Source organism: Trachypithecus francoisi, unplaced genomic scaffold (genome assembly GCF_009764315.1).
Source record: "Trachypithecus francoisi isolate TF-2019V2 unplaced genomic scaffold, Tfra_2.0 Lachesis_group3, whole genome shotgun sequence".
Lineage (NCBI taxonomy): Eukaryota > Metazoa > Chordata > Mammalia > Primates > Cercopithecidae > Trachypithecus > Trachypithecus francoisi.
In genome coordinates, this window is record NW_022681468.1 from 101,291,028 (window position 1) to 101,314,645 (window position 23,618).

At 43.0% G+C, this 23,618-nt stretch overlaps 1 protein-coding gene across 5 annotated transcripts in view; it reads left to right on the forward strand.

The window, feature by feature from the left end:
- The window catches only part of NTRK3 (neurotrophic receptor tyrosine kinase 3), a 402,524-nt gene that overhangs the window by 341,454 nt on the left and 37,452 nt on the right, over positions 1–23,618 (forward strand). For 4 of the 5 annotated variants that reach the window (XM_033189111.1, XM_033189103.1, XM_033189105.1 and 1 more), the window contains 2 exons: positions 3,358–3,530; positions 7,429–7,672. In XM_033189111.1, the coding sequence (XP_033045002.1) occupies positions 3,358–3,530; positions 7,429–7,672 (417 nt within the window). Of the gene's footprint in view, positions 1–3,357; positions 3,531–7,428; positions 7,673–8,455; positions 8,607–23,618 lie in introns of those variants that run through there. The other variant, XM_033189107.1, reaches the window with a different exon arrangement.

Here is a 23,618-nt window from a genome sequence, read left to right on the forward strand (position 1 = left end):
AAAGAGTCACTGGCATATTTTCCTCCTCATTATTCTCCTCCTGTCACCTCTGTTCTAATTGCATCAATACCTGGGGATGGGGCCACTGGCAGCTCCCAACCCTAGTTGCCATATTAGGTAAGAATTTCAGGTTTGACTCAAGAGCTGGAAAGCCCACTTTGAAAGCATGGAGAAGGGATGTGGAAGACTGAAACTGATGATGGTTGCTTTGTGTTCATCTCCCGAATGAGGAACCCATCTCTGCCTTACAGTGCTGGGTGCCAGCCTAGGGGGGTGCTGGCTGGTGCTGCCTGAGAGCTGAGAATAGAAATATCTTAGGGCTGTCACTGACGTCCAGACTGTGGGAGAGAATGATTTAAAGAGATGGAGAGAGACCATTTGACTGGCCCCAAATTTGATCTACTTTTCCCTCTCATAAATCCAGCATTCAACATAAATCTTTATATTCTCCCATCCCAACCATGCTGGGTTCCTTTTCTTCTTCTTCTTCCTCCTCCTTTTCTTCTTCTTCTCTTCTTCTTCTTCTTCTTTTCTTCTCTTCTTCTTCTTCTTCTTCTTCTCTTCTTCTTCTTCTTCTTCTTCTTTTCTTCTTCTTTTCTTCTTCTTCTTCTTCTTCCTCTTCTTCTTCTCTTCTCTTCTTCTTCTTCTTCCTTCTTCTTCTTCTTCTTCTTCTTCTTCTTCTTCTTCTTCTCTTCTTCTTCTTTTCTTCTTCTTCTTCTTCTTCTCCTTCTCCTCCTCCTTCTCCTCCTTCTCTCCTTCTTTCTTCTTTCTTCTTTCTTCTTTCTTCTTTTTCTTCTTCTTTCTTCTTTCTTCTTTCTTCTTTCTTCTTTCTTCTTCTTCTCTTCTTCTTCTTCTTTTCTTCTTCTTCTTCTTTCTTCTTCTTCTTCCTCTTCTTCTTCTTCTTCTCCTTCTCCTTCCCCTTCCCCTTCCCCTTCCTCTTCTTCTCTTCTTCTTCTTCTCCTCCTCCTCCTCCTCTTCCTCTCCTCCTCCTCCTCCTTCTTAACAAATAAATCACTCTGCATCATCTAATACCCATGACCTAGCCCATTCAGCTCAGGGCCGCTGCTGGGAGCTGGGTCCCTAGGAGAGACTCTCTCTCACCATGACTCTCTGACTTCTCAAATGTCTTTGTTCTGGATGTAGGTGGACGTTACATCCTATTCGTTTGTTGTTAGGTAGCTTCGCAGAGCAATCAGCCAGAGTTGAAGTGGAGAACACATAGAATCAGGTCTGGTAAAAATCAGCAATGGGCTGATCAAATGTCCTTGCCCTATCCTCAAGCCTGGCACCTTCACTGGGCCCAGCCACTCTGCTGGCAGCCAACGCCACACCCCTTTCCTGACCCTCTCCTCTATACTTTCACATCCTTTTATTCCTCTGCCCACCATTCTCTTGGGGAACTGCCTAGTGACTAATTTATCCCATAAATTAATTCAGGCAGGGGTGCTGGGCAGGAAAGTGTCCTGGGTGCCAGACCCAAGCTGTTACTTGTTACGTGATCTTTGGCAAGTTACTTCCCCATCCTGAACCCCAGTTATCTCATCTGTAAAATGGGAAAGTTACGCTAGATAACTTTCAACATTTTTGTCAGCCATAGATTCATTTAATCAAGCAATATTTTTATGAAGCCTTCAAATTTTAAAAAGAATGAAGGTGGTGCTGGTTGAAGTTGAAGGGGGCTTCATCTCTGGCTGGAAGACCACACCTCCACTTGATGACCCTAGAGGCATTGCTACTGAACTTTGGGTCACTGTGAGGTCCACAAGGAGAGTACTGAGGTCCAGTCAAACTCTAAGTGTCTGTCATTTAATTAGTGTGAATGTGAGCTGATTCCTGGACAGGCTCAGCCTCAGTTTCTCCAACTCCAGAAATGAGCAGGTAGGAGTAGATGATGTCTAGGGCTCCTTTCATGCTAACAGTCCATCATTTCTGATGTGTGCTAAGGGCTGAGAGGTTTGATGGACCCCCTAGATACATCTCTTTTGGCATATTCACATTACAGCAGTGCTAGAACCAGGAAAGTCCTACAGATTTCAGATAATGGGGCTGCAGGGACAGGAGAAAGATGTCTGGTGAGGGAGATGTTTTGGCCCTTGCATGATCTATAGGAGGGACCTGTCAGCCTGAAAAAGCCTGACACCTAGCAGAGAAAATGCAAAGCAATCTCTAGTCTGTCTAGATTGTCACTCCCCTGAAAATGGTGAGCCAATGTTACACTCACTTCCTCATTGCCTTGTGTTGTGTCTATTGAGGTTACTAAAGTGTGTCAGTTGAAGCAACTGAATGTTTGGCCCCATTTGCCTTCTGGCCTCATAGGGCGAAATGGGGGCACCCACCTGCATAAGCTGCTCCTCTTGCAGAAAGGGCCCCTCCTCTTCACAGACCATTGGCCATCTAGCCACCATTGCTGTGCCCATGGCAGTGCCGTAACCAAGGTCCTTCAGATGTGCTCAAAGGCTTCGTCTTTGGTCTTGTAGTCCCCTTCTGGTGCTGGGAAATCCACATGTACAACTTACAATCTGCCTGGGTGTATTCATCCTCCTTGGCCCTACAGGAAGTGGCCTGGTTTGCACCTATTTCTCACACTTGAGTTTTCACCCTGACAGAGGCTGAATGGTGGCATTCTGGCGGCCCCCAGATGCTCCTTTCCATCCTGCACTAGGACTTTGTAGGACTCTGCCTGGCCCTGAGTGTATCTGAGATTTCTATCCACTAATTGCCATTCCCATAGCTGCCGCCCCACTCTTCCCACCCTATTGCTTCCTCCAAACCCCTGTTGGGAGAACACAGGTGCCTTCCAGAGGTCAAAGTGCTCACTCCCCACTGCAAATGTAGATACCTTCACAATCTAAAAACAAGGACTCCAAAAGACAAGGAGACTTTATTGTGTTGCATGCCCAGTTTCCAGTAGGCTATGAGCATGTGACTAATTCACAAAGTTAAGCACTGGGGCAGTGGTTTTCACACTGTTTATTCTAGCTGTGGGACAGTTTCTTCAAAGAAAACCTTAGGAGCAGGGGCTTTTGCCAGGCTTTCCTCCTCACAGCCCCTCCAGCTGCCATGTACACTCACCAGTGGAAGCCCACGGCTCTGTGATGAACAGAGTTTGAAATCACTGGAGAGTGCATAGGATGTGGATGTCAGAGAGTAGGTTTCTATTTCTGCAGGGATCAAAGTGCTGGAGGAGGAAGGAGTCAGGCCTCATAGTTCAGATTGAGCTTCATTGTCTTTAAATTCCATTTAGATTCATATTTATTGGTAACCCAGTGGTGTGTGGGGCCAGTTTCTTTCCAGGAGTAGAAAAGACAGCCCCCTGCCCTGTAGTTGCCAAACGCCTGTGGCCTGCATTGTTCCTAGGCCCTGAAGGATCCCACCCTGGCTGCCCGGAAGGATTTCCAGAGGGAGGCCGAACTGCTCACCAACCTGCAGCATGAGCACATTGTCAAGTTCTATGGAGTGTGTGGCGATGGGGACCCCCTCATCATGGTCTTTGAGTACATGAAGCATGGAGACCTGAATAAGTTCCTCAGGTAAGGAAGGATTGTCTTCCCCCACACCTGACCCCAGTCCCACCGAACTCTTGGGGTTTTCCCTGGAGCCAGGAATTGTACTACCCCTTCTAAACATTTACCTCTCAGGATGAGAAATTAGATGAATACATTCATTACTATACATCATCTCCTTAGCAGTCAGATTCAGGCCTTTGTCCCTGGTTTGTAGGGAAAACAAGTTGAGGATGCTATGGTAAGTATCCTATACTCTTCTTCCTCATTCCAAAATGGACTGAGAAGAAGATCAGGGTCTGGAATAGGTCCAGCAGGAGTCTGGAAGCCCCATAGCCTGTGGCTTACAACTCCAAGATTCTAGGGCCACCCTTCTCTGATGCTGCAAATAGCTTTCTCCCTTTGTGCCTTAAGTTTCTCACTTGCAAAGTGAGGCTAGTATCTTACACCCCTCCTGGAAACCTTCCTGCTAGAGACTTTTTGATGTTGAGTAAGAAGGTCCAAGGTTACAATTCATCAGGTGGCAGAGATGGTTGAAACAAAAAGGGGACTGATTTTCTTCAGGCTAATTCTAGAACTGTGCTGTTCAGTACAGTGGCCACCTATGCCATTTAAATTTAGATTTACATTAATTAAAGTTCAATAAGGTTTAAAAATTCAGTCGTACTAGTTCCTTGGTTACATTAGCCAAGTACTTGTTAGTCATATGTGGCTAGTTTTTACCATACAGGGAAGCACAGTATAAACATTTCCATCAATAGAAGGTTCTATTGGATAGTACTATTCTAAAAAGAAAGGATTTGTTTTAAGAAGGGTTTCTCCGAGACTGGAACAAGATCATCTGGACTTGGAGGGCTCTTAATGTGACTGGTAAGAGACTGTAACTCCAGCCAGAAGTTCTGGATGAAGTTTCAAGGGTGACTCTCCCTTCTCCAGAGAAGACAGCATCTCATCACTAGTGCAGAGTTAGGACTCCTCTGCCTTCTGCAGATGCCACTTCCAAACAGTGCCCAGATATGGAAGGAACACCTGTGTGAAGGTCTGTGGAACCCAAGGCCCCAAGAAACAGGTTAAACACATGGGCCCTGTATACTTAAGGTGTGGCCTCTGCCACCGCCACAATTCGAATCTCATTGAACTCTGTGGCTGAGGATAAGATTTCCAAAGTTCAAATGTAAATTATAGAAGGCTCTAGCCCACTCACCAAAAACTGCTAAGCATCCTCTTGATGTGGGACATTCAGTAGGGTGTTGTGGTTTTGAGGGGCAAAGAAATGAGTTAGTACCAGGCAATGGAATGGAGGACTCTCTGGAGCTCTGCTTATGAGTGAAGTTTCTGCAAAAATGGCTCTGAAGGAAATGAAAGTATTTGTGGGATGTTCTAAGCCTTCTAAACCTGGATTCACAATGAAATGGATTCCTTTCCTGGAGAACTTTATCTTTAGTATAAGACAGATTTGGGTTCATATCTTGGATTTGTCACATCTTAGTTGCAAATTGGAGCACATTATTAAATCTTAATTTTCTCTCATAGAAAACATGACTATTAATAATTGCTTCACGGGGTTGTTGCTATGAGTATTAAATGACTGTGTATGTATAACGCTTAGACAAGTTTTGCAAGTAGTTCAGTGATCAACCAATGGTAGCTACTATTAAAGTTATTACTATTACTATCTTAAGAGAATTGTGAACCATGGTAACTTCTAATCCAGGCAACACCTTTTCTCAATATTCAGAATAGCCTCACCCTGTCCTTTTGTTCCCCTGGAGCCCAAGGGGCATGCCCTACTTTTCACCACACCCTATCCTTACATTCAGCAGTACCTCCAGCCTCAAGAGCCACCAGCAGGGTTAAGGAGAGGTCCTAGGTACCTCTGCACTATTGTCATGCATGATAAAAGGGAAGAGAAAGAAGATAGTAGAAGGGAGATAAAGAGTGAGAGCCGGCCGGGCGCGGTGGCTCAAGCCTGTAATCCCAGCACTTTGGGAGGCCGAGACGGGCGGATCACGAGGTCAGAAGATCAAGACCATCCTGGCTAACATGGTGAAACCCCGTCTCTACTAAAAATACAAAAAAACTAGCCGGGCGACGTGGCGGGCGCCTGTAGTCCCAGCTACTCGGGAGGCTGAGGCAGGAGAATGGCGTGAACCGGGAGGCGGAGCTTGCAGTGAGATCCGGCCACTGCACTCCAGCCTGGGCGGCAGAGCGAGACTCCGTCTCAAAAAAAAAAAAAAAAAAAAAAAAAGAGTGAGAGCCTGGAGTAAAGGTAAGGAGTGGGAGAAGCAGAAATTAAGATGAAAAGGAAAAGGAGTGCAAAAGAAACAGAAAGAAGTATATAAGGTGAGGGGCAGTGCCAGTGCCTTGCCTTCTCCACAGCAGACAGCATGGGGAATGCGCGCATGTGAGTACAGTTCTACAAGGACTTGCTGACACTCTGAAGACCTCTGTGTCTCTATGGGATCCCTTCCTGAAGACAGCATGGGGGAGTCTATCTCAATCAAAGCTCGACAGTCTTCCTGGGGCAATTTTCAGCAAAATCTGAACTTTAGCGTCCACTACTGACCAGATTCCCAGTAGGTTCCATTAATCTGTCTTCCTAGGCACTATCAGTCAAGAGTGAACTTCTAAAGAATTCTCTGAGGCCAGAAGCTCTTAGCAACAGGCTGTGCCAACCATTCCTGGGAGGCATCCTGTTGGCTTCTCTCACAAACACAGCCTCCATGACCTGCAGGCCGACCCTGCCTGCTCTCGCATCTCCACATTGGTGGTGTTGAGAGGCAGGCCGGATTGCACTTTCAGGTAGACAGAAGGAAAGGCTTCTCTGCTGACCCCTCTTCCTTGAGAGCTGATGCAGCCTTCCTCCTTCTGAGGAGTGAGGTAGGCAGAGCCCACGGTAAAAGGGATGTGCTCATACTTAATGGTGCTTTTCAGAGGAAATCGGAGAAGCAGTAAAGCAGGCAGAGGCCTTGCTGTACACCAGGGCTTCTTGGTCCACAACTTCATAAGTAAGGGCCCTAGGTATGGTTACGGCTCACTGGGCTTTCTAGAGAAAAGAGTGAACACTAAAAGTGACTGATATGACTAGGTAAGGTGTTAGAATAACAAATCCGGGCCTTGATTTGGGATGGAATGGGTTCTGGGGGTACCCCAGACCCATGCTTCAAGGTCAGAGGCTCTCTCCACTGTGCACTGCTAAGGCCATAAGTTACCCAGTGCTAAGCAGTGTAGTGGAGTGGTTAAGAGTGTCCCGGTACCACTGAGCATGAACTGCCAGCATTAGCCCTGGGAGCTAGTGGGAAATGCAAATGAGCAAGCTCACTTAGCCGATCAGAATACTGGGGTGCGGGGCCAGGGAATCTTGGAACAATTACCTCCAATGCTCCTTTTAGAAGCTCTCTTTTTATAGTCACATGTCTGGTTTCAGATCCTACTTCCTGATTTCACATATGGCCATTCTGAACCTCTGGGACTTTGGCTGAGCAATCTCATCATTTTGTGCCTCAATTTCTTTATTTCAAAATTGGGGTGGGAAAGTTGAGTGAATTACAATATTTAAAACAATCAGAACACATAGTAAGGGCTATGGCAGAGTTATTTGTTGTTTTTCTAAGTATTCTATAATAGACATCTAGCACCGTGAAAACCCTAGGAAGCAGTGAAATATTAAAAATAGTAGGTTTATTCCCTCTTCCATTTGAGTATGTCTGCTCTCATCTTAGTCAGAATCTGGTTGTGGAGTTTCACCCGTACCCACATGTACATAATCTAATTTGGGGTCGATAAAAATAGGCCATAGGCAGGACGGAAGGGGAAATTTTGTTTATTTCTGTGGGGCATTCCAGAGGCCAGGGACCCAGGAAGGTCTTTCTCCTTGATCTCCTGATTTCTCTCTGCCCCCTCTCTTCTCCCCACGCTCTTGCAGGGCCCATGGGCCAGATGCAATGATCCTTGTGGATGGACAGCCACGCCAGGCCAAAGGTGAGCTGGGGCTCTCCCAAATGCTCCACATCGCCAGTCAGATCGCCTCGGGTATGGTGTACCTGGCCTCCCAGCACTTTGTGCACCGAGACCTGGCCACCAGGAACTGCCTGGTTGGAGCGAATCTGCTAGTGAAGATTGGGGACTTCGGCATGTCCAGAGATGTCTACAGCACGGATTATTACAGGGTAAGGTGACTTTCCCAGCTGCAGGACTCAGTCACAGAGCTAGCGCCTTGCTTACATGTCTTTTTGATTGTCCATTAACCCTGTCACTTTGGCACACACATATATACACCCATGCCCAGACATGCACTCAACAGTTATCTTTTGGCCTCTCTTGCATCTTAATATACCTGTTTAGCATGTTCTCAATTGCCCACTCCTCCTTTCTTCTTGGACATTTAACTGAACTGTAATCTGTACATTGCAATAACATATGCATTGTGTTCTTACGTGCTCCAATACTCATTCTTCATGTAAACATACTCATACATGTATATGTATGTGCCCAAACACACACACAGACACACCCAACTTGGTAGTACGTTTAATGTCTCCCTACCCAGTCCCAGATCTAGCCTCACCCATGACACATTTTATTTTCTGATATTATCTTGTGATTATTTAAGAATTACCTTGTTTCCAAAGGTAGATCTTGATAAGAAGAGGAAACCTAAGTAAAGTAATAAAGATGGCTAATATATTGCTGAGTATTTTCCAAATGGGCTAGAACAGATGAGGAAAGGAAGCGTTATCTGTAGCCAACTTTGGAGAGAGGACAGGTTAGATCCTTGAAAAACTTCTGATTGTGAGAAGAGCCATCCTGCTCAGTTTTACCTTCATATAGTCATCTGCTTTACATTAACAAGAGTCTTATTTTGCTCCCAGAATCTTTTTTTTTCCCTGAGTGTTTGGGAGTCTTTTTTTCCATGGATTATTGACTGATTCTGATAATGTTATTATTTCCAGGGAAAGAATGAATGGCCATGAGTGTCACTTATCTCAGCAAGGGGAAATATGAGTGCAACCTGAGACACAGAGATAACTTCTGCAAACGGATTGAGGGCAGATTGCTAAAAAATACAGAAGATCCAAGGCTGGGCGCAGTGGCTCATGCCTGTAATCCCAGCACTTTGGGAGGCCGAAGTGCGTGGATCACGAGGTCAGGAGTTCAAGATCAGCCTAGCCAACATAGTGAAACCCTGTCTCTACTAAAATATACAAAAATTAGCTGGGCATGCTGGCATGTGCCTGTAGTCCCAGCTACTCAGGAGGCTGAAACATGAGAATTGCTTGAACCTGGGGGGTGGAGGTTGCAGTGAGCCAAGGTCACACCATTGCACTCCAGCCTGGGTGACAGAGTGAGACTCTGTCTTAAAAAACAAAACAAAACAAACAAACAAAAAACAGAAAATATATTTCTGGGACATCAAAAGGAAGAGGAGTTTGGATGGATGTTATAAGGAGAGTGTGGGACAATGTTTTGGAGGTCAAGGGTTGTCTTATTCCTTTTTGGCTATTATAACAAATACCACAAACAGGATAGGTTACAAAAAACTGAAGTTTATTTCTCATGGTTCTGGAGGATGGGAATTCCAAGATCAAGGTGCAAACAAATTCATTGTCTGGTACTGCTTCCTCATTCATAGATGGCCATCTTCTTGCTGTGTCTTCTTCAATGGCAGAAGGGTTAAGAGATCTCTCTGGAAACTCTTCCATATGAATACATTGCCCTCGTAACCTAGTCACTTCCCAAAGACCTCACTTCCTAACACCACTACCTTGGTGCTTAGGTTTCAACATATGAATTTGGGGGTTGCACAAACATTCAGTCTATAGCCAGGATCATGACAGCCATTTGTCTCATCTTTGGAGAAATGAGTGATCATACCATGGGTCAAATAGATATGATTGTCCTGTTGGCCTGAGCATGGTGGACCAGAGGCTGGGTGCAGATCAGTTCTATCTGGATATTCCTGATGGCCTAAATGAGATCACTCAGACATTAAAACAGATCAGTCAAGACACTTCATTTTAGCAATAGTTGGGAGAAAAATGGAATATTTGAGAAATGACCTTCGTGGTTGGGAAGTGACTTGTTTGTGGTACAACCAAAGAACGGCAGATGATGTACTGTCATGAGAGAATATAAGATAAAGCATAGTGTCCACAGCAAGCTGGGAAGCTTCTCTAGCCACCTGTCCTGTCTAGTATCCCCAGGTATGGAAAAGGGGGCATGATGTGGCAGTAGTCACAGACTGATGGCCAGGACAGATCTGCCAGAAAATATCGAAGAGGATTCTCTCTTTAGTGTCTAGACCATATTTTTCATTCATTTCCAAGAGAGGCATTGGTGTGGTTACTAAGTGGGGCATGGGTCATAGATTTCTTAGAGTCTGGCTGGAGCTGGCACCGTTTAATTGCCTTTCCACTTAGTTTAATGGGGTTTGCTGGTCTGTCTGACTGTGCTCAGATCTGTGTTGGTGTTGATGAAAACAAGGGATTGCTCATTGTTTTTGTCTGTGAAAGGCAGATGTTTGATTATGCCAAGCTGATAACTACTGACTTCACTAGAGTCTCGGGAAACCATGTCTGACCAGAATGTGCTAACTGGCCCTTCAAACTTACTTCTAGATGTGCACTTAATATTTACTGAATCTGGTTTAAAAGAGGAAAAACAAAATAAAAAAATCACATCCCCAATTGAGGTTTCTTTGCCCTTGCTTTAACAACTGTCAACTGTTGCTCTTTATGACTTAAAGGGCTACAAGGAATACATCTATCTAATTTCTGTGGGTGCCAGGGTAGATTAGAATTTAAGGAAGGGAGAGTGAGGTGGGAATATGTACACACTACAGGTAACCTCAATTCCTTCTTCACGAGTTCTAAGAGGGATGTTAGCCAAGGCCAGCTAGCTTGAAATGTATATTTTTGGTCCCAAGGAAGTTTGAACAAAAAGGGATAACTCTTACAGTAAAAGCACAGCACACCATTGGAAATCTGTGTATTCTACTGATGAGATATTTAAAGACCAGCTTGTGGAATATCTTCATGTTCACTTACTCACAGTGTCCTATTGTATACACCACTGTTCGTTCCCTACCTTTCTGTAAAATGAAAGGCAGAAGTAGATTTGCCTGAAGTCGCATCAAAATGATCCCCGAAGTCTTATTATTCATATTGGAAGACATTGGAATGACAATGGAATTCTTGGATTTAGGCCTAATCTTACCTGTGTTCACATCCTAATGTGCAACCACCATTAGCAACCATGTAACCTGAATGCATTTTCCCCTAACATCTGTTCAATTTTTCTATAGTTAAAGTGAGAACAAAAATATTCTCTTGACAGAGTCGTGCTGATGTTAAGCAAGTTAATTTGTATAAAGAGCCTGTAATACAATACTTACTAAATAAGCTCTTATTTACATTATCTTACTAGTTCCCCTCACATCCAAGCCAAGACAACTCTGTGGATAATTTTATTTCCATATGCAATTCCTGGGACAGAGAGAGGGACTCCCTGACCACTAGAAGATAAACTGGATCATGCAGCTGTTCCAAAGAAGTAGAATCTTTGCATTGACCACCTCAGGAAAATGTCTTTCTTCAGGTTTCAACATGTATAGAAATACTGGGTCATCAATACTTGCCTCTTCGTCTCATAAATGTTTATAGGGTCTTGCTCATGAATCCTAGAGCGAAGGCCACATTTGGGTGATTTATGTAAAACTTTTTTGTTCAGTATACATCGGCTGAGGCCTTGGGGGAATGCTCTGATTTGTCAGATAGCGAGAATACTGTGAAGGATTCTCTCTGTGAGATGATATCCCCGGACAGGTTTGTACCTCTCTGCTGTCACTGGTTACTGAAATCAGTTGGGCCTAAGAGTTTGTCAGCTTCTTATGCCTAATACCACTAAGTGCAGATAATCCAGGCCTGTGTGTGTGTGTGTGTGTGTGTGTGTGCGCGCGCATGCATGCTTGCCTGCCCAGTGCAGATTCCAGAATGTGCATATAAGGGCAGGGGGAGAGACGGAGATAAACTCCTTCTTATAGTCTTTCTTTTTCATTTTTAATTTATTAAAATGAAGAGGCACCATCTGGCTCATGCATAAGTGGTATGCAAACGATTTACAAAGGTGAACTGCCTAATTTCCTATTACACATTTAGAGAGAGAAAACAAACATTCCCACACCAAAGCACCAGAGCGATTTGTTCTTTCTTCTTAAGACATTCATAATGACAAACACCTTTTCCTTCTATGAATCACTGATTCAATGCTTCCAAGATTACCTTTTCACTGGCTTTCACAAGTGCAGGTTTTGGGTACCACTATATCTTTCTAAGAACATCAGAGAACACTAAGAAATTGATAGTCAAATCTAGAATTAAAGTTTTGAATGTCCTGAAGGGGAGAAGGTTGAGATTTCAGAATACAGATGTTTTCAAATGTTTTGATTTGGGGAGAGGAGTCAATACACTGAGATCAGGGAGGAATGGAATTTGGGGGGAATGGGATCCTACTAATCTAGAGCTCCAGGAGTGTTTCTTTCTGTTCACCCTGCTGTCCTGTGTACCTGTGTGCTGTCCTGTGTGACAGTACCTGGCACTTGTTAGACACCTAATAAAAGTATGAATGAATGAAGTCAGAAAGGGAATTTAAAATTAGGAAATAGATCATTCCAGACCAAGAGAAATCTAGACAGATAACCAGATGCTCACTAAGGAGAGGTGAGCCTTTGGAGATGATGTGGAATGCAGCAGTAGGCAGCAGGAGGCAAGTCTTATCTAATCAAGCAGTTCATTATCCTGGGAGAATGTTCAGAAGAGGCAAATGAGTGATGGTCTGAGTCAGGGATGACCCACTTAGGTTCTGGTAGAAGACAGAACTGAATGTCTAGGACACGATGGGGTAAGTATGCTAAAAATCCAGGTGGACACACAGGTGTGGGTCATAAGTCTGGCAGTGGGTAGTGAAGCACTGGATTCTAAGCTGGAGATTCTGGGTCAGGGTTCCCAGAAACTCCTAGAAAGACAGTAACAGTAATCCTTAGGAAGTGGGAATCATTTAGAACAAGCCAATCTTACAGGAAGAATATTTGGTTTTATGGCTATCTTGGCATCCCCATAGCAGATGAAAAGTTGTAAGTTCTTGGACGCACACTGCCTTGGTTTGAATCTCTGCTTCTATAATTCCTGACTGTATGAACTTTGGCAAGTTACCTGTCCTTTCTGTGCCTTCAACTGTAAAATGGAGCCAATATCCTCTATCACATGCATTTTCTGTAAGGACTAAGAGTTAGTAAATATAAAGCTCTTAGGATGAGCAATAATCAATAAACATTAATTATTGTCTTAGTCAGTTCTGTGTTGCTATAACAGAATACCACAGAATGGGTAATTTATTAAAGAAAGAGATTTATTTCTTATGGTTCTGGAGGTTAGGCAGTTCGAGATTGAGGGGCCCCATCTGGTGAGGGCCTTGTTGCTGTGTCATAACATGGCAGAAAACATCACATGGCAAGAGACCAAGAGTGGGCCAAACTTGCTTTTATGATAAACCCACTCTTGTGATAACAAACCCACTCTCATGAAAACAACATTAATCCATTCATGAGGGCAGAGCCCTTCTGATTAATCACCTCTTAAAGTTCTCACCTCTCAACACTGTAGCATTGGGGATTAAGTTTTCAACACAGGATCTTTGGAGGACATTTTCAAACCCTAGCAATTATTGGCGCTAAAATATGAACGCTTTCTCCGATTTCCAAATGGACAAGACGTATTAGTTAAGGTATTAGTTAAGGTGAGCCAACTGCTGTAACAAATAGATACTCAGGTATATAATGGTTGCAACAGAAATAGAAACTCATTTCTAGGTCACATAACAGTATGAGTAGGTGAATTCACTGGAGGAGTAGTCCTCTGCTTTACCATCATTCAGGCTCATGGAGCTCTACCCTTTGCCTTGTGTGGAGTCCTTGGTTGTGCTAGGCATTTTTGTATGTCCCAACCAGCTAAAAGGAGAAACTGGCATGAAGGAATGTATGTGGGATGTTGTTAATAGACCTGGCCTGAAAGTGGGGACTAATCACTTTCTCTCCTGGCAAGAACCCAGTTATATGACCTTCCTATTTAAAAAGGTGGCTGAGAAATGGAACATAGCTGTGTCCTACATAAAGAAGAAAAAACACGAATTGTACTGCATAGCTGGCAATCTCTGCCAGAGTTAAGGATGAAGAAAAACTACATTCTCTTTTAACATTCCATCCCAACAGCAAATCATCCCGTATCCGATGATTTATCAGGAAAGATAGGCCAAGCCGTTCTTACTTTGTATTGCTACTCCAATCCTGAATGTGGAGATAGTTATTTTGCAAGGCCCCCTTTTCTATTCTGCTTGCAAACTCTTGGTGTCCCATGTTTTTGTAAGCAATGGAAGAGCTTGGTCCTACCTGCCATCTTGGTGCATTGATTCATCATCCAGGAGAAGAGACATTCAAGAAACTCCATCCTATGAATTGGGTGGGGGAAAGAAACAATGCTCCAAATCAAAGGGAATATACGTTAATAGATAAGAAAATACATCTAGAAGAAAAACAGGGAAGAAATACAAACTAGAGCAACTTCTATTCCAAATCCATCATAGTAAAGGAGCAATCCAGAGCTTGTCCAAATTCTAACTGAATCCATCCAGTATTGTCTAAAGAAGAGTTATGTCCTTGACTAAAAGCCTGGGTTGTTCTCCACCAGTAAGTCAAAGGATGAGCTTGAAAAACTCTAAGACTTCCTAAGATTATATCAGCAATATTGAGCAGGGTGTTGTATTTCATTTTTTGTTTGTTGAAGGTTCAGGGCTTTTAAGAGGATCCTAAAGATATTTATGGCCCATTGACTTTACTGGAATTAATTTCCCAGCATGTCAGTCCTGAGAGAGCAAGACAGAGATCCAGGGAATGTGCCAATATGAGAGCTCTGGGGGGCAGCCCCCTCATTAGTTTAATGGGAGGACCTGAGGTGAGAGCAAAGCTGAGGCTTTATCAGATGCTCTTCATGGTGCCTTCCAGTTTTATGATCAACAAGAACATTGACTGATTACTCAGTCACCAGAGCTGACAGCCTGAGGCTCCTCTAAGTCTTTTTGACCAGTTAGTTCTTGGCTTCCAGTCAGGAGAAGCTCTTAGATGAAAGTCAAGTAGTTGGCAGTGTACTGAAGAGAGCTAGTGATCTATGAGATAACTCGTTTTAGGTAATTTTAAAGGTAAAAACAAAAGCTAATGATGGTAATTTGAAGCAACTGACTTTTAGGACCACAGGGTTCCACCATGCTTTCTACTCTTCATTGGAACTTTGGGAATCTCAGTAAGTGGCACCTCTCTTCCCTGCCCAGGTGATGTGTCTGAGCCCACTGAGGCAGAGAATCCAGGCAGATAAAGATTATAAAGTACACTTGAATAACGAAAGAATTGTTGCAGATGGTGGTTTCAGTGTGCAGTAACAATGGTTGTTTTTTTTTTTTTTTTTAACCGAGTCCACATATTAGACATTCCAACTCAGTCATAGCAGCCTGGGAATATTGCAGACTTTGTTCTTAAGAGGCAGGAGTTTTGTTGCTCATTTCTCCTCTTTGTAGGGAGAAGATGCTCATCAGAAAGGGGAAGGGGTTGTGACCCCATGCCCAGTTCCCAGAATCAGACAAGTTCTTTCTCCTTAGGGGTGAGATTAAGACTGGAGAGCTGTCCCTTCCTTAGACCTGTTACTCCAATAAGGTGTCCCTCTAGTTGGAAGCCTGAAACAGTGCAAAGAGGAAGGGATCCATCACAACTCTATTCATGTCCACATAGACAAGCAGCTGCCAACTACATTCAGAATCACATAGTTCCTTCCTCTGAGGCCAGGAGTAGAGAGGCTTGACCACAAGCTTAACTGGTGCTAAAGGATTAGCAGCTAGGCATACTAGTTCTTGAGGGACACTGACCCTGTTTGGAGAGGGCTTATCCAGATTTTTCCCTTCGATTTTAGCCATTAGGTGCTCCTAAGTAGACACAGGCACCAACAAAGAAGAAGTGATGCTGGCTGTCAGGAGATGAGGGTCTTTCACTGGCTGTCCAGTGACCAGACTCTGTTTATTGTGCTTGATTCTTCCTTTGCTGTTTTTGAAATATCCTAATAATCTTTAACCATGGTCCTATTTATATAGAGGAGAACAATGGAGGAGAGTTGTATTCCATTCCCGAGGAAGTGGTTTCCCCAAATTTTTATAATAAAATTGTATTTGAGAGTAATTTTAGATGTATAAAAAAGTTACAAAAATAGTGTAGAGAATTCCCATATATCCTTCACTCAGTTTTTCCTCCTGTTGACATCATATGGAACCAGGGTACCTTTGGCAAAAAATGAGAAATTAACAGTGACACAAATTATTAACTAAACTACAGACTTTGGATTTTACCAGCTTTTCCACTAATGCATGTTTTACTGTCTCAGGATTCACTATGGGCTACCAAACCAATCTTATTTAAGGGCAGTGGAACTACCGTGGTCAAAGTAGGGGTGAGGGGTTGGATTCCCCCATTGCACACAGTCTCTCCTTTGATACCCTATGCCCTTGATGCACCCTTAGGAGCCTCGAGGTTTTCACAGTTCAGATTTCTGCAACAGAGATAGGTGGGCTATAAGACGCCCTCCTGCAATACCAATCCCAGAGGTGCTGAGAAACCCTATTTTGTGAGCAAATTATGACTTCAGATTCTTATAAAAATCCTTTAGAACTGTGCAGTCTGGCGCAGCCATCTTCATATAGCAAGTGGACAGGGCTGGAGTTACCTTTCTCTGCTGGAGTTGAGTCTAGAGGAAGGTATGGGGTCTTCTTAAATTCCCAGCCCTAAACCATGTGTTTGTGCTCTTCTTCAGCTTTGGGAGAGGGTACCCTGTGCTAATCAGGAGACGTGGCTACAGACTGGAGAGACTTCCAAGTGGGACTCAGAGCTTTAGTTGCCTGAGCATCTGCTGTAGGACTGGGTGTCGTGATATGCACATCTCAAGTGAATTTTGAAAAACAACTTAAATGCTAAGAGCTATTAAGTTGTACAAAGCTGCAGAGGGAATGAACACAGAAGGAGGTGTGTGGGATACATTTATGCTAATTATAAGCATTACAACCTTATTTCCTTGATTAAAGCCAGTAGAGCTGCACACTAATTATCTACAAAATATCAGTCACTTTGGAATACAAAAGTCTGTTGAGGGACAGGGCTGATATTTAGGACATCTTGGTCTCAGTGCCAGTTCTGTGTCCGTGTTCCAAATCAGAAATTTGACTTTCATCTCTAAAATCTGGAGTTTGGATTCCAGTCATATGATCTCTTTGGGGTTTTGCCTTCTATGGAACTAAGTTCTGTGTGTAATGATAAGTGAGAAGGAGCCTTGATTTTTTAGGATAGGAGGGAGACATGGCCAAAGGTATAATAGTAACGTCAAAGTTGTCTTAACCAGTCTTTACTGTTGCTTTGACCCTAGACCATAGCTATTCCCCATCTCAGTCCCTTATTCCTTCCTGATAAAATAAAATAACAAACTCTAGTTTTGAAGCAGGTTCTTCTACATTACCTGGATCTAGTTTAGTGACTAAAGTTTAATTTCTGCTCCGCCATCTTCTTTCTCTTTGAGATATTGAGGATAATTGGCCAAAATTCACCCTGGTGGGTAGAAGAATTATCTGAACTGAATTTCTTTGTATTCTTCCAGGGATGAGGATTATCTAATTATTCCTGTCATATCTGCACTCCCATACCTCCATCCTTTCTAGACCTTTTTTTTTTTTTTTTTTTTTTTTTTGAGACGGAGTCTTGCTTTGCCACCCAGGCTGGAGTGCAGTGGCCAGATCTCAGCTCACTGCAAGCTCCACCTCCCGGGTTTACGCCATTCTCCTGCCTCAGCCTCCGGAGTAGCTGGGACTATAGGCACCCGCCACCTCGCCCAGCTAGTTTTTTGTATTTTTTTAGTAGAGACGGGGTTTCACCGTGTTAGCCAGGATGGTCGCGATCTCCTGACCTCGTGATCCGCCCGCCTCAGCCTCCCAATCTAGACCATTTTATACTTTATTTCAATATGGTGGTAATGCTAGGGACATCTACCTGCAACTCAGGCATTCTGAAAAGTATAGAAGTGAACACAGAAAAGAATCTGGTATTTTCCACCCTGGGACACTCCAGCAATCTAGAGTGAAGATGACCTGGAGAGCACATGATGACCAGGAGTTTGAGGTGCAAAGAACCAGACTCTAACAATGAAGTCATGAAGTTATTTTGTGAATTCTCCCTGCAAAGGCCTGAGAATATTAGTCCTGGGAATTACTCTCCCATTTTGTTTATGGGCTCTTGGCAGCCAGTGACTAATGTGGGAACTAGAATGCAAGAGTAGAAGCCAAGAAGCCTAGATTCAGTCTCTCTGCCATGACTCCTGACATGGAACAGATCCCTTTCTTGCCCAGGACCTGAGTTTATCATTTGTAAAGTGGACATTTCTCATCTTTCTTCTACACTGTTTTGAGGCTTTTCATCTTTTCACAAATGCTGGCCACACCAATAGTATTATTGTCTGCTGCTGCATGGAAACTAGGTTGAGAGTTTGTGGGAGGTACTCAACTTTCCTCTTTAGATACATACATGGCTTCACTGCTTCTTTTCCTGGACTGGGACTGAAAGGACTGAGTCCCAGTTCAGTCACTCGGTTTCTTTGATGACATTGTCTTTAGATCAGTATTCTTTACCTCAACTCTAGTTAACACTTGCCTCTCATGAGGTTAAATTAGATGATTAGTTTGCAAACACATTTGCTAACCCTGTCCATGTTGGTTTATTTCCTACCCTCATACCACACTCCCTAGCCATTAGCAAGGCCCATGTGAGAGGGATGCAATTCAACTCAATTCCTTGTCCATGTGCTAAGATGAATAGAACACAAGGAAATAAAAATCTCATAGGGAATATAAGAACAGATAAAAATGTGTTGCTCTACCATAAGCTAAAGGGAGGCAAATGGTATACAAGGCAGTTACAAATGCCTAAAGCTTATCTAAGTAGAGGAATGGCATGGGTCTTGAGGGGTTGGTTGGCAGTCTGGATTAAATTTTAGGAAGATATTTCCATCAGAGAGGTTAGCATGAGCAAAGGCATGAAGGAAGCTTGGAGGCAAGGAAACCAGGAGAATGATCTAGAACGGTGTGTGATTCAACTGGCCAAAACTAAGGATCTATGGAAGATGCATGGAAAGAAATGTTGGTAAAGGAAAGACCACCATGACAGCTTTTGAAAGGCCAACTATTTTGGCTTAGGTAGTCAACGGACAGTCACAGAGGATTTGTCATCTGTTGAAGTGTAAATCAGTTCATGTGTAAGGACAATTCATAAGGCAGTGGCATGTGGGATAGATTGCTGGAAACCAAAACCATAAAGGCAGGCCATCACACTGGCCCAGGAAAGAGGCAGTGATATCCTGTGCCATAGTGGTAGCCATAGAGTATGGAAGAGAAACCATTAGAATCCATGAGCTCAGGACTATGAACTGGTCCCATAGGGCTAAAGCCACTTGCAGTTTGTAAGGGATAACTATGAAAGAAAAAAAAAACACATTAAAAAACAGTGAAATGGAGAGTCAGGATGTGTCTTCATCTATTTTGAGGTGCTATAAAAAACACCTGAGGCTATGTAATTTATAAAGAAAAGAGATTTAATTGGCTCATCTATCTGAAGACTGTGCAAGGAGCATGGTGCCGGCATCTGCTTCTGGTAAGGACCTCAGAAAGCTTCCAGACATGGCAGAGGAGGAGCAGGAGTGTCACATGGCTAGGGAGGGAGCAAGAGAGAGAGGAAGGAGGTACCAGACTCTTTAATGACCAGCTCTCATGGGAACTAAGATTAATAACTCACTTACTACCTGGAGAATGGCACCAGGCCATTCCCTCAGGGATCTATTCCCGTGATTCAAACACCTCCCACCAGGCCCCACCTCTAACACTGGGAATCAGATTTCCACATGAGATTTGGATGGAACAAATATCTAAGTAAACCAGGATAGATTTTTTAAATTGTATCTTTTAGGCCACCAAGTCCATTCTACATCCTTAAAGTGTTAGAAACAACTGAGCAAATGCCAAATCATTCAATTTTAAAGAAATATATAGCTGGAAGGAGCCTTAAATGTCATCTATTTCACCCTTGAGGCACCAGGCAGAATAGTCTCAAAATCATCCCAGACAGATGGTTTGCTCGCTCTATTCCACTGCATCTTCTGGGATTCCACAGGTTTCCTTCCTTATTCCTTCCAGCTGTGGCACAGGAAAGCTATTTTCAGTGAGAGATTTGTCTTTTTCTTTCTAACTATTAACATTCTTTAGAAGTGGGAAGTTCTCAGTTATGTCTAGCGAGAATCCTACCTGCTACCATCCTATGTCCTTAGTGGAGATAAATGTGGTTTATATTATAAAACAGACATTACAAGACTCAGAAAAACTACAAAGAAACTCAATGTGACCAAAATGGCCTTGTGGCCAGTTGCAGTGGTTCACATCTGTAATCCCAGCACTTTTGGTGGCCCAGGCTGGGAGATCACTTGAAGTCAGGAGTTTGAGACCAGCTTGGCCAACGTGGTGAAACCTTGTCTCTACTGAAAATATGAAAAATTAGCTGGGCATGATGGTGCATGCCTGTAGTCCCACATGCTTGGGAGGCTGAGTCAGAAGAATCACTTGAACCCGGGAGGTAGAGGTTGCAGTGAGCCGAGATTACGCCACTGCACTCCACCCTGAGCAACAGAGCGAGACTCTGTCTTAAGAAAAAAAAAAAAGCCTTGTGCTTTTCATAGGTAATTGGTTATATTTTTTGCATTGGTTGTATCTTGACTGGTGGAGAACTAGTGGAATAAAAATCTTTAGCCTGCCAAAAACTAATAACCTATTTCCAGTTATCTCCTAAACTTAGTCTCTTCTCTGTGCAGTTTAGAAATCCAGTTGTTTTCTTCTGTCAGTGAAGGTGGTGCAGGCATGAGGACTGACACTAAGGAAAAAAGATAGGGAAGATACCCCATAAGAAAATTCTGAGACCTTAAAGCACGTTTATATTGGATTCTATCCTCAGGAAAGGAGAGGAAAAGGCTGAAGGAGACCATTGAATCTGGTGTTGAGTTATTCACATCTCTCTACTTCTGTAGAGGGCCCTTATGGATGTATCATAACAGGATCTCCTTTTCCTTCCTCAGGTTCAAAAGGCCTTTTTTTTTTTTTTTTTTTTTCCTGAGACAAACTAAATATATAACATATAAAGACACATAAATTTCCATGCAAATATCTTCTTTACCAGCTGTAATTAAGATATTTGCATGTAAAGAGAATGTTGTGTTCCCTTGACTTCCTCCTGGTAGGGAATTGTATTTCTCTCATAATCCTCAAAGCCCAAGATTTTGTGACCTTTCTGTGTCTAAACAGAAGGAGGAGGAGGAGGAATCAGAGGACCGGGTCAATATAAAGCATCTGCAATTCAGAACTGCCAGCACAGTTTTTACTCTTGGTTGTTTTTTTCTAGGCTTTGTTAATCCCAAAGAGCAAAGTTGGAGGTGACAAAGTTGATAGCCCCAGAGCAGGTGGGCCGAGCACCGCATGACATTGCAGTCAGGCAGATATTCAATTGAATCACTGAGCTTCTGCTGAGAGCTATTTGGCCTTAGGAAATCTACTTAAATTCACTAAGACTTAGATTCCTTATCTGAAAAAAAAAAAAAAAAAAAAGAACAATTTCTTCTTTTGTGCACATTAAATAAGATAAGTATTCAAATTGCCAGTACCCATTAGACACCCAATAGATGGCTATTTTTCTATGTAAAAGAATAAAGTAGAAATTATATATCAGAAATTTTAAACCATTTTAAGTTACAAGCCAAGGTTTTCTCTATGATGGATCTTTAGTGCTGGATACTAAAATTAGAGAGGAGAAGAGCCTACTCAAGAGAATTTAGGGAACTTTAAAATAAAAAAAAAGCCACCCACTCCTCCAGGACTGGTTTAGACATTTGAGTTGATCTGTTGGAGGCCCAGGAGGAAAGAGAAACCACTTTTAGGCATCTGCAGAAGAGCTTTTCTATTGTGAAGTTAGTAGATACAACCAGGAGCTACTTTTTCTAACTGTGGACCATGAATTCTGCAGTAGATAAACGTCTTCAGAATTAAAGCCTCGTTCTCCAGATGTCCTTAGTGTGTGCTGCCCCTCATCATCCCAGAGGGAGAGCTTAGGGTGATGCACCTGCCGTGGAACCTTGGGGATAGAGAAAAGACTGGCTTAAGTCCAACCCTACCTCCTTTCTCCTTTCACTGGCTATATGATGGTTACTGCTTATTATTATGCATAACATGAAATATGCAAGTGTATGTGCTTATGCATAATGGATATGCAAGTGCTTTGTAAACTGTTGGTTTGAGTGCTGGTGGTTTTGTCACCACCACCACCATCACCACCACCCCCATCACCAGCATCATCACCAACACCATCACCACCACCACCATCACCAACATTATCACCATCATCAACGCCACCATCACTGACATCATTACCAACACCACCAACACCATCACCACCACCATAGCCACCATTATTATCACCATTATAGTCTGGGCTTAGTAAATAACTACGTACACTCTGGAAAAATAAATTGAATCTATCAATGTCCCCAAGTTGACTGGTAGGGGGTGGTCTGTACTCCAGCTCTCCAACTCTGCCAATCATCACGACAACCTTGGTTGCCTTCCTCCATTGAGTCATGCTCTCCAGCCTCTTCAGCCAGCTTGGAACTTTGATTTGTGGCCCAGTTTGTTCTTGTAGTTGGTCATTTCCTTACTCATGGGTCAATACACAACTTCCTGATCTTTGTATTTAATTTTTTCACATCCTGAGACAGTTGTGTACATGCCTGTTTAATACTTTACTAAAGCATAAGTTCCCTTGAAGGCAAAAGAGCTCATCCACTTTTAGCACAGTGATTTCTACAGTAAAAGTGCTTAATGAAAGTTACTTAATTAAAAAATATGTAATACTATATTAGATGTTTGTAATGGGAAAAGAATAATGTCCCCACTTACCTAAATCTTCTTACATGAATCCTCATGAGTCCCCACTCACTGGGCACCAATGGTCAGTATGTGGGGACTCTGAGTATGTGTATCTGAAAGATGCACTGGTATCACCAAGGGAAAGCCAGCTGGATCTGATTCCCTGCCAATGGCCCTGACATCTGCTTATCAGTGCAGGGGACTGGAGAAGGTCTCACAATAATTAAAATACCCATAAGAATGGAGTTAGCACCAAAAGGAAATTTATTAATGCACAAAGAGAATCACATTATTCAAAGGCCATAGAATCAAAGCATTTGTTCTCAGTAAGCTAGTCTATGTGGGAAGCCAGATCATAATGCGAAAGTTGCTTAAAGAGGAAAAAATCAGAGCAAGGATGTTAGAAGAGTCAAATAATCAATGACATCCAGCTAAGAAAGCCTAACAACAGTGTTCCTGGCTTCTCAGCAGGTTCAGAAATACTCCATGTCTTTTGCCTGAATCCTCCTCTCTCCCTTGTCTGGAGCCAGGAAGGGATGAACATCTCCACCATCCAATTCCAAGGCTCACTCTTTCCCAGGTCTCCAGGACCAGCCAGTGCCCCTTCTGAGAGATATATTATTTCTTCATCTGCATCAATCAGGGCACAATGCAGCCATGATAGCCTAAGAGCCTCAATATTTTTCAGACAACCTTGGATATACATCCATGTTTTCATTCATTTTCTGCTGATCGTAAAGAGGCCAATTGTATTTTCTTCATTTTCAAATGTTTGGGAGCCAATTTATTATAGCTCCTAATGCTTTCCATGTCACTGAATTGCTTTCACACCTAAAAATGAGTTCTTTTGTTGCTTGCAAATCTTATTGCCTTGATACATAGTATTATATGTCCCAGGAAGGGTAACTATTAATAGATTCCAAGTGGCTGTTCTGATTGACTGGTGGAGATTGCCCAGAGTGGAGTGATGAGAAGAATTTGGTGGTTGCATCTAGGATCAGTGAAAAAGTGGTGATCAGCTGGTGACATCTG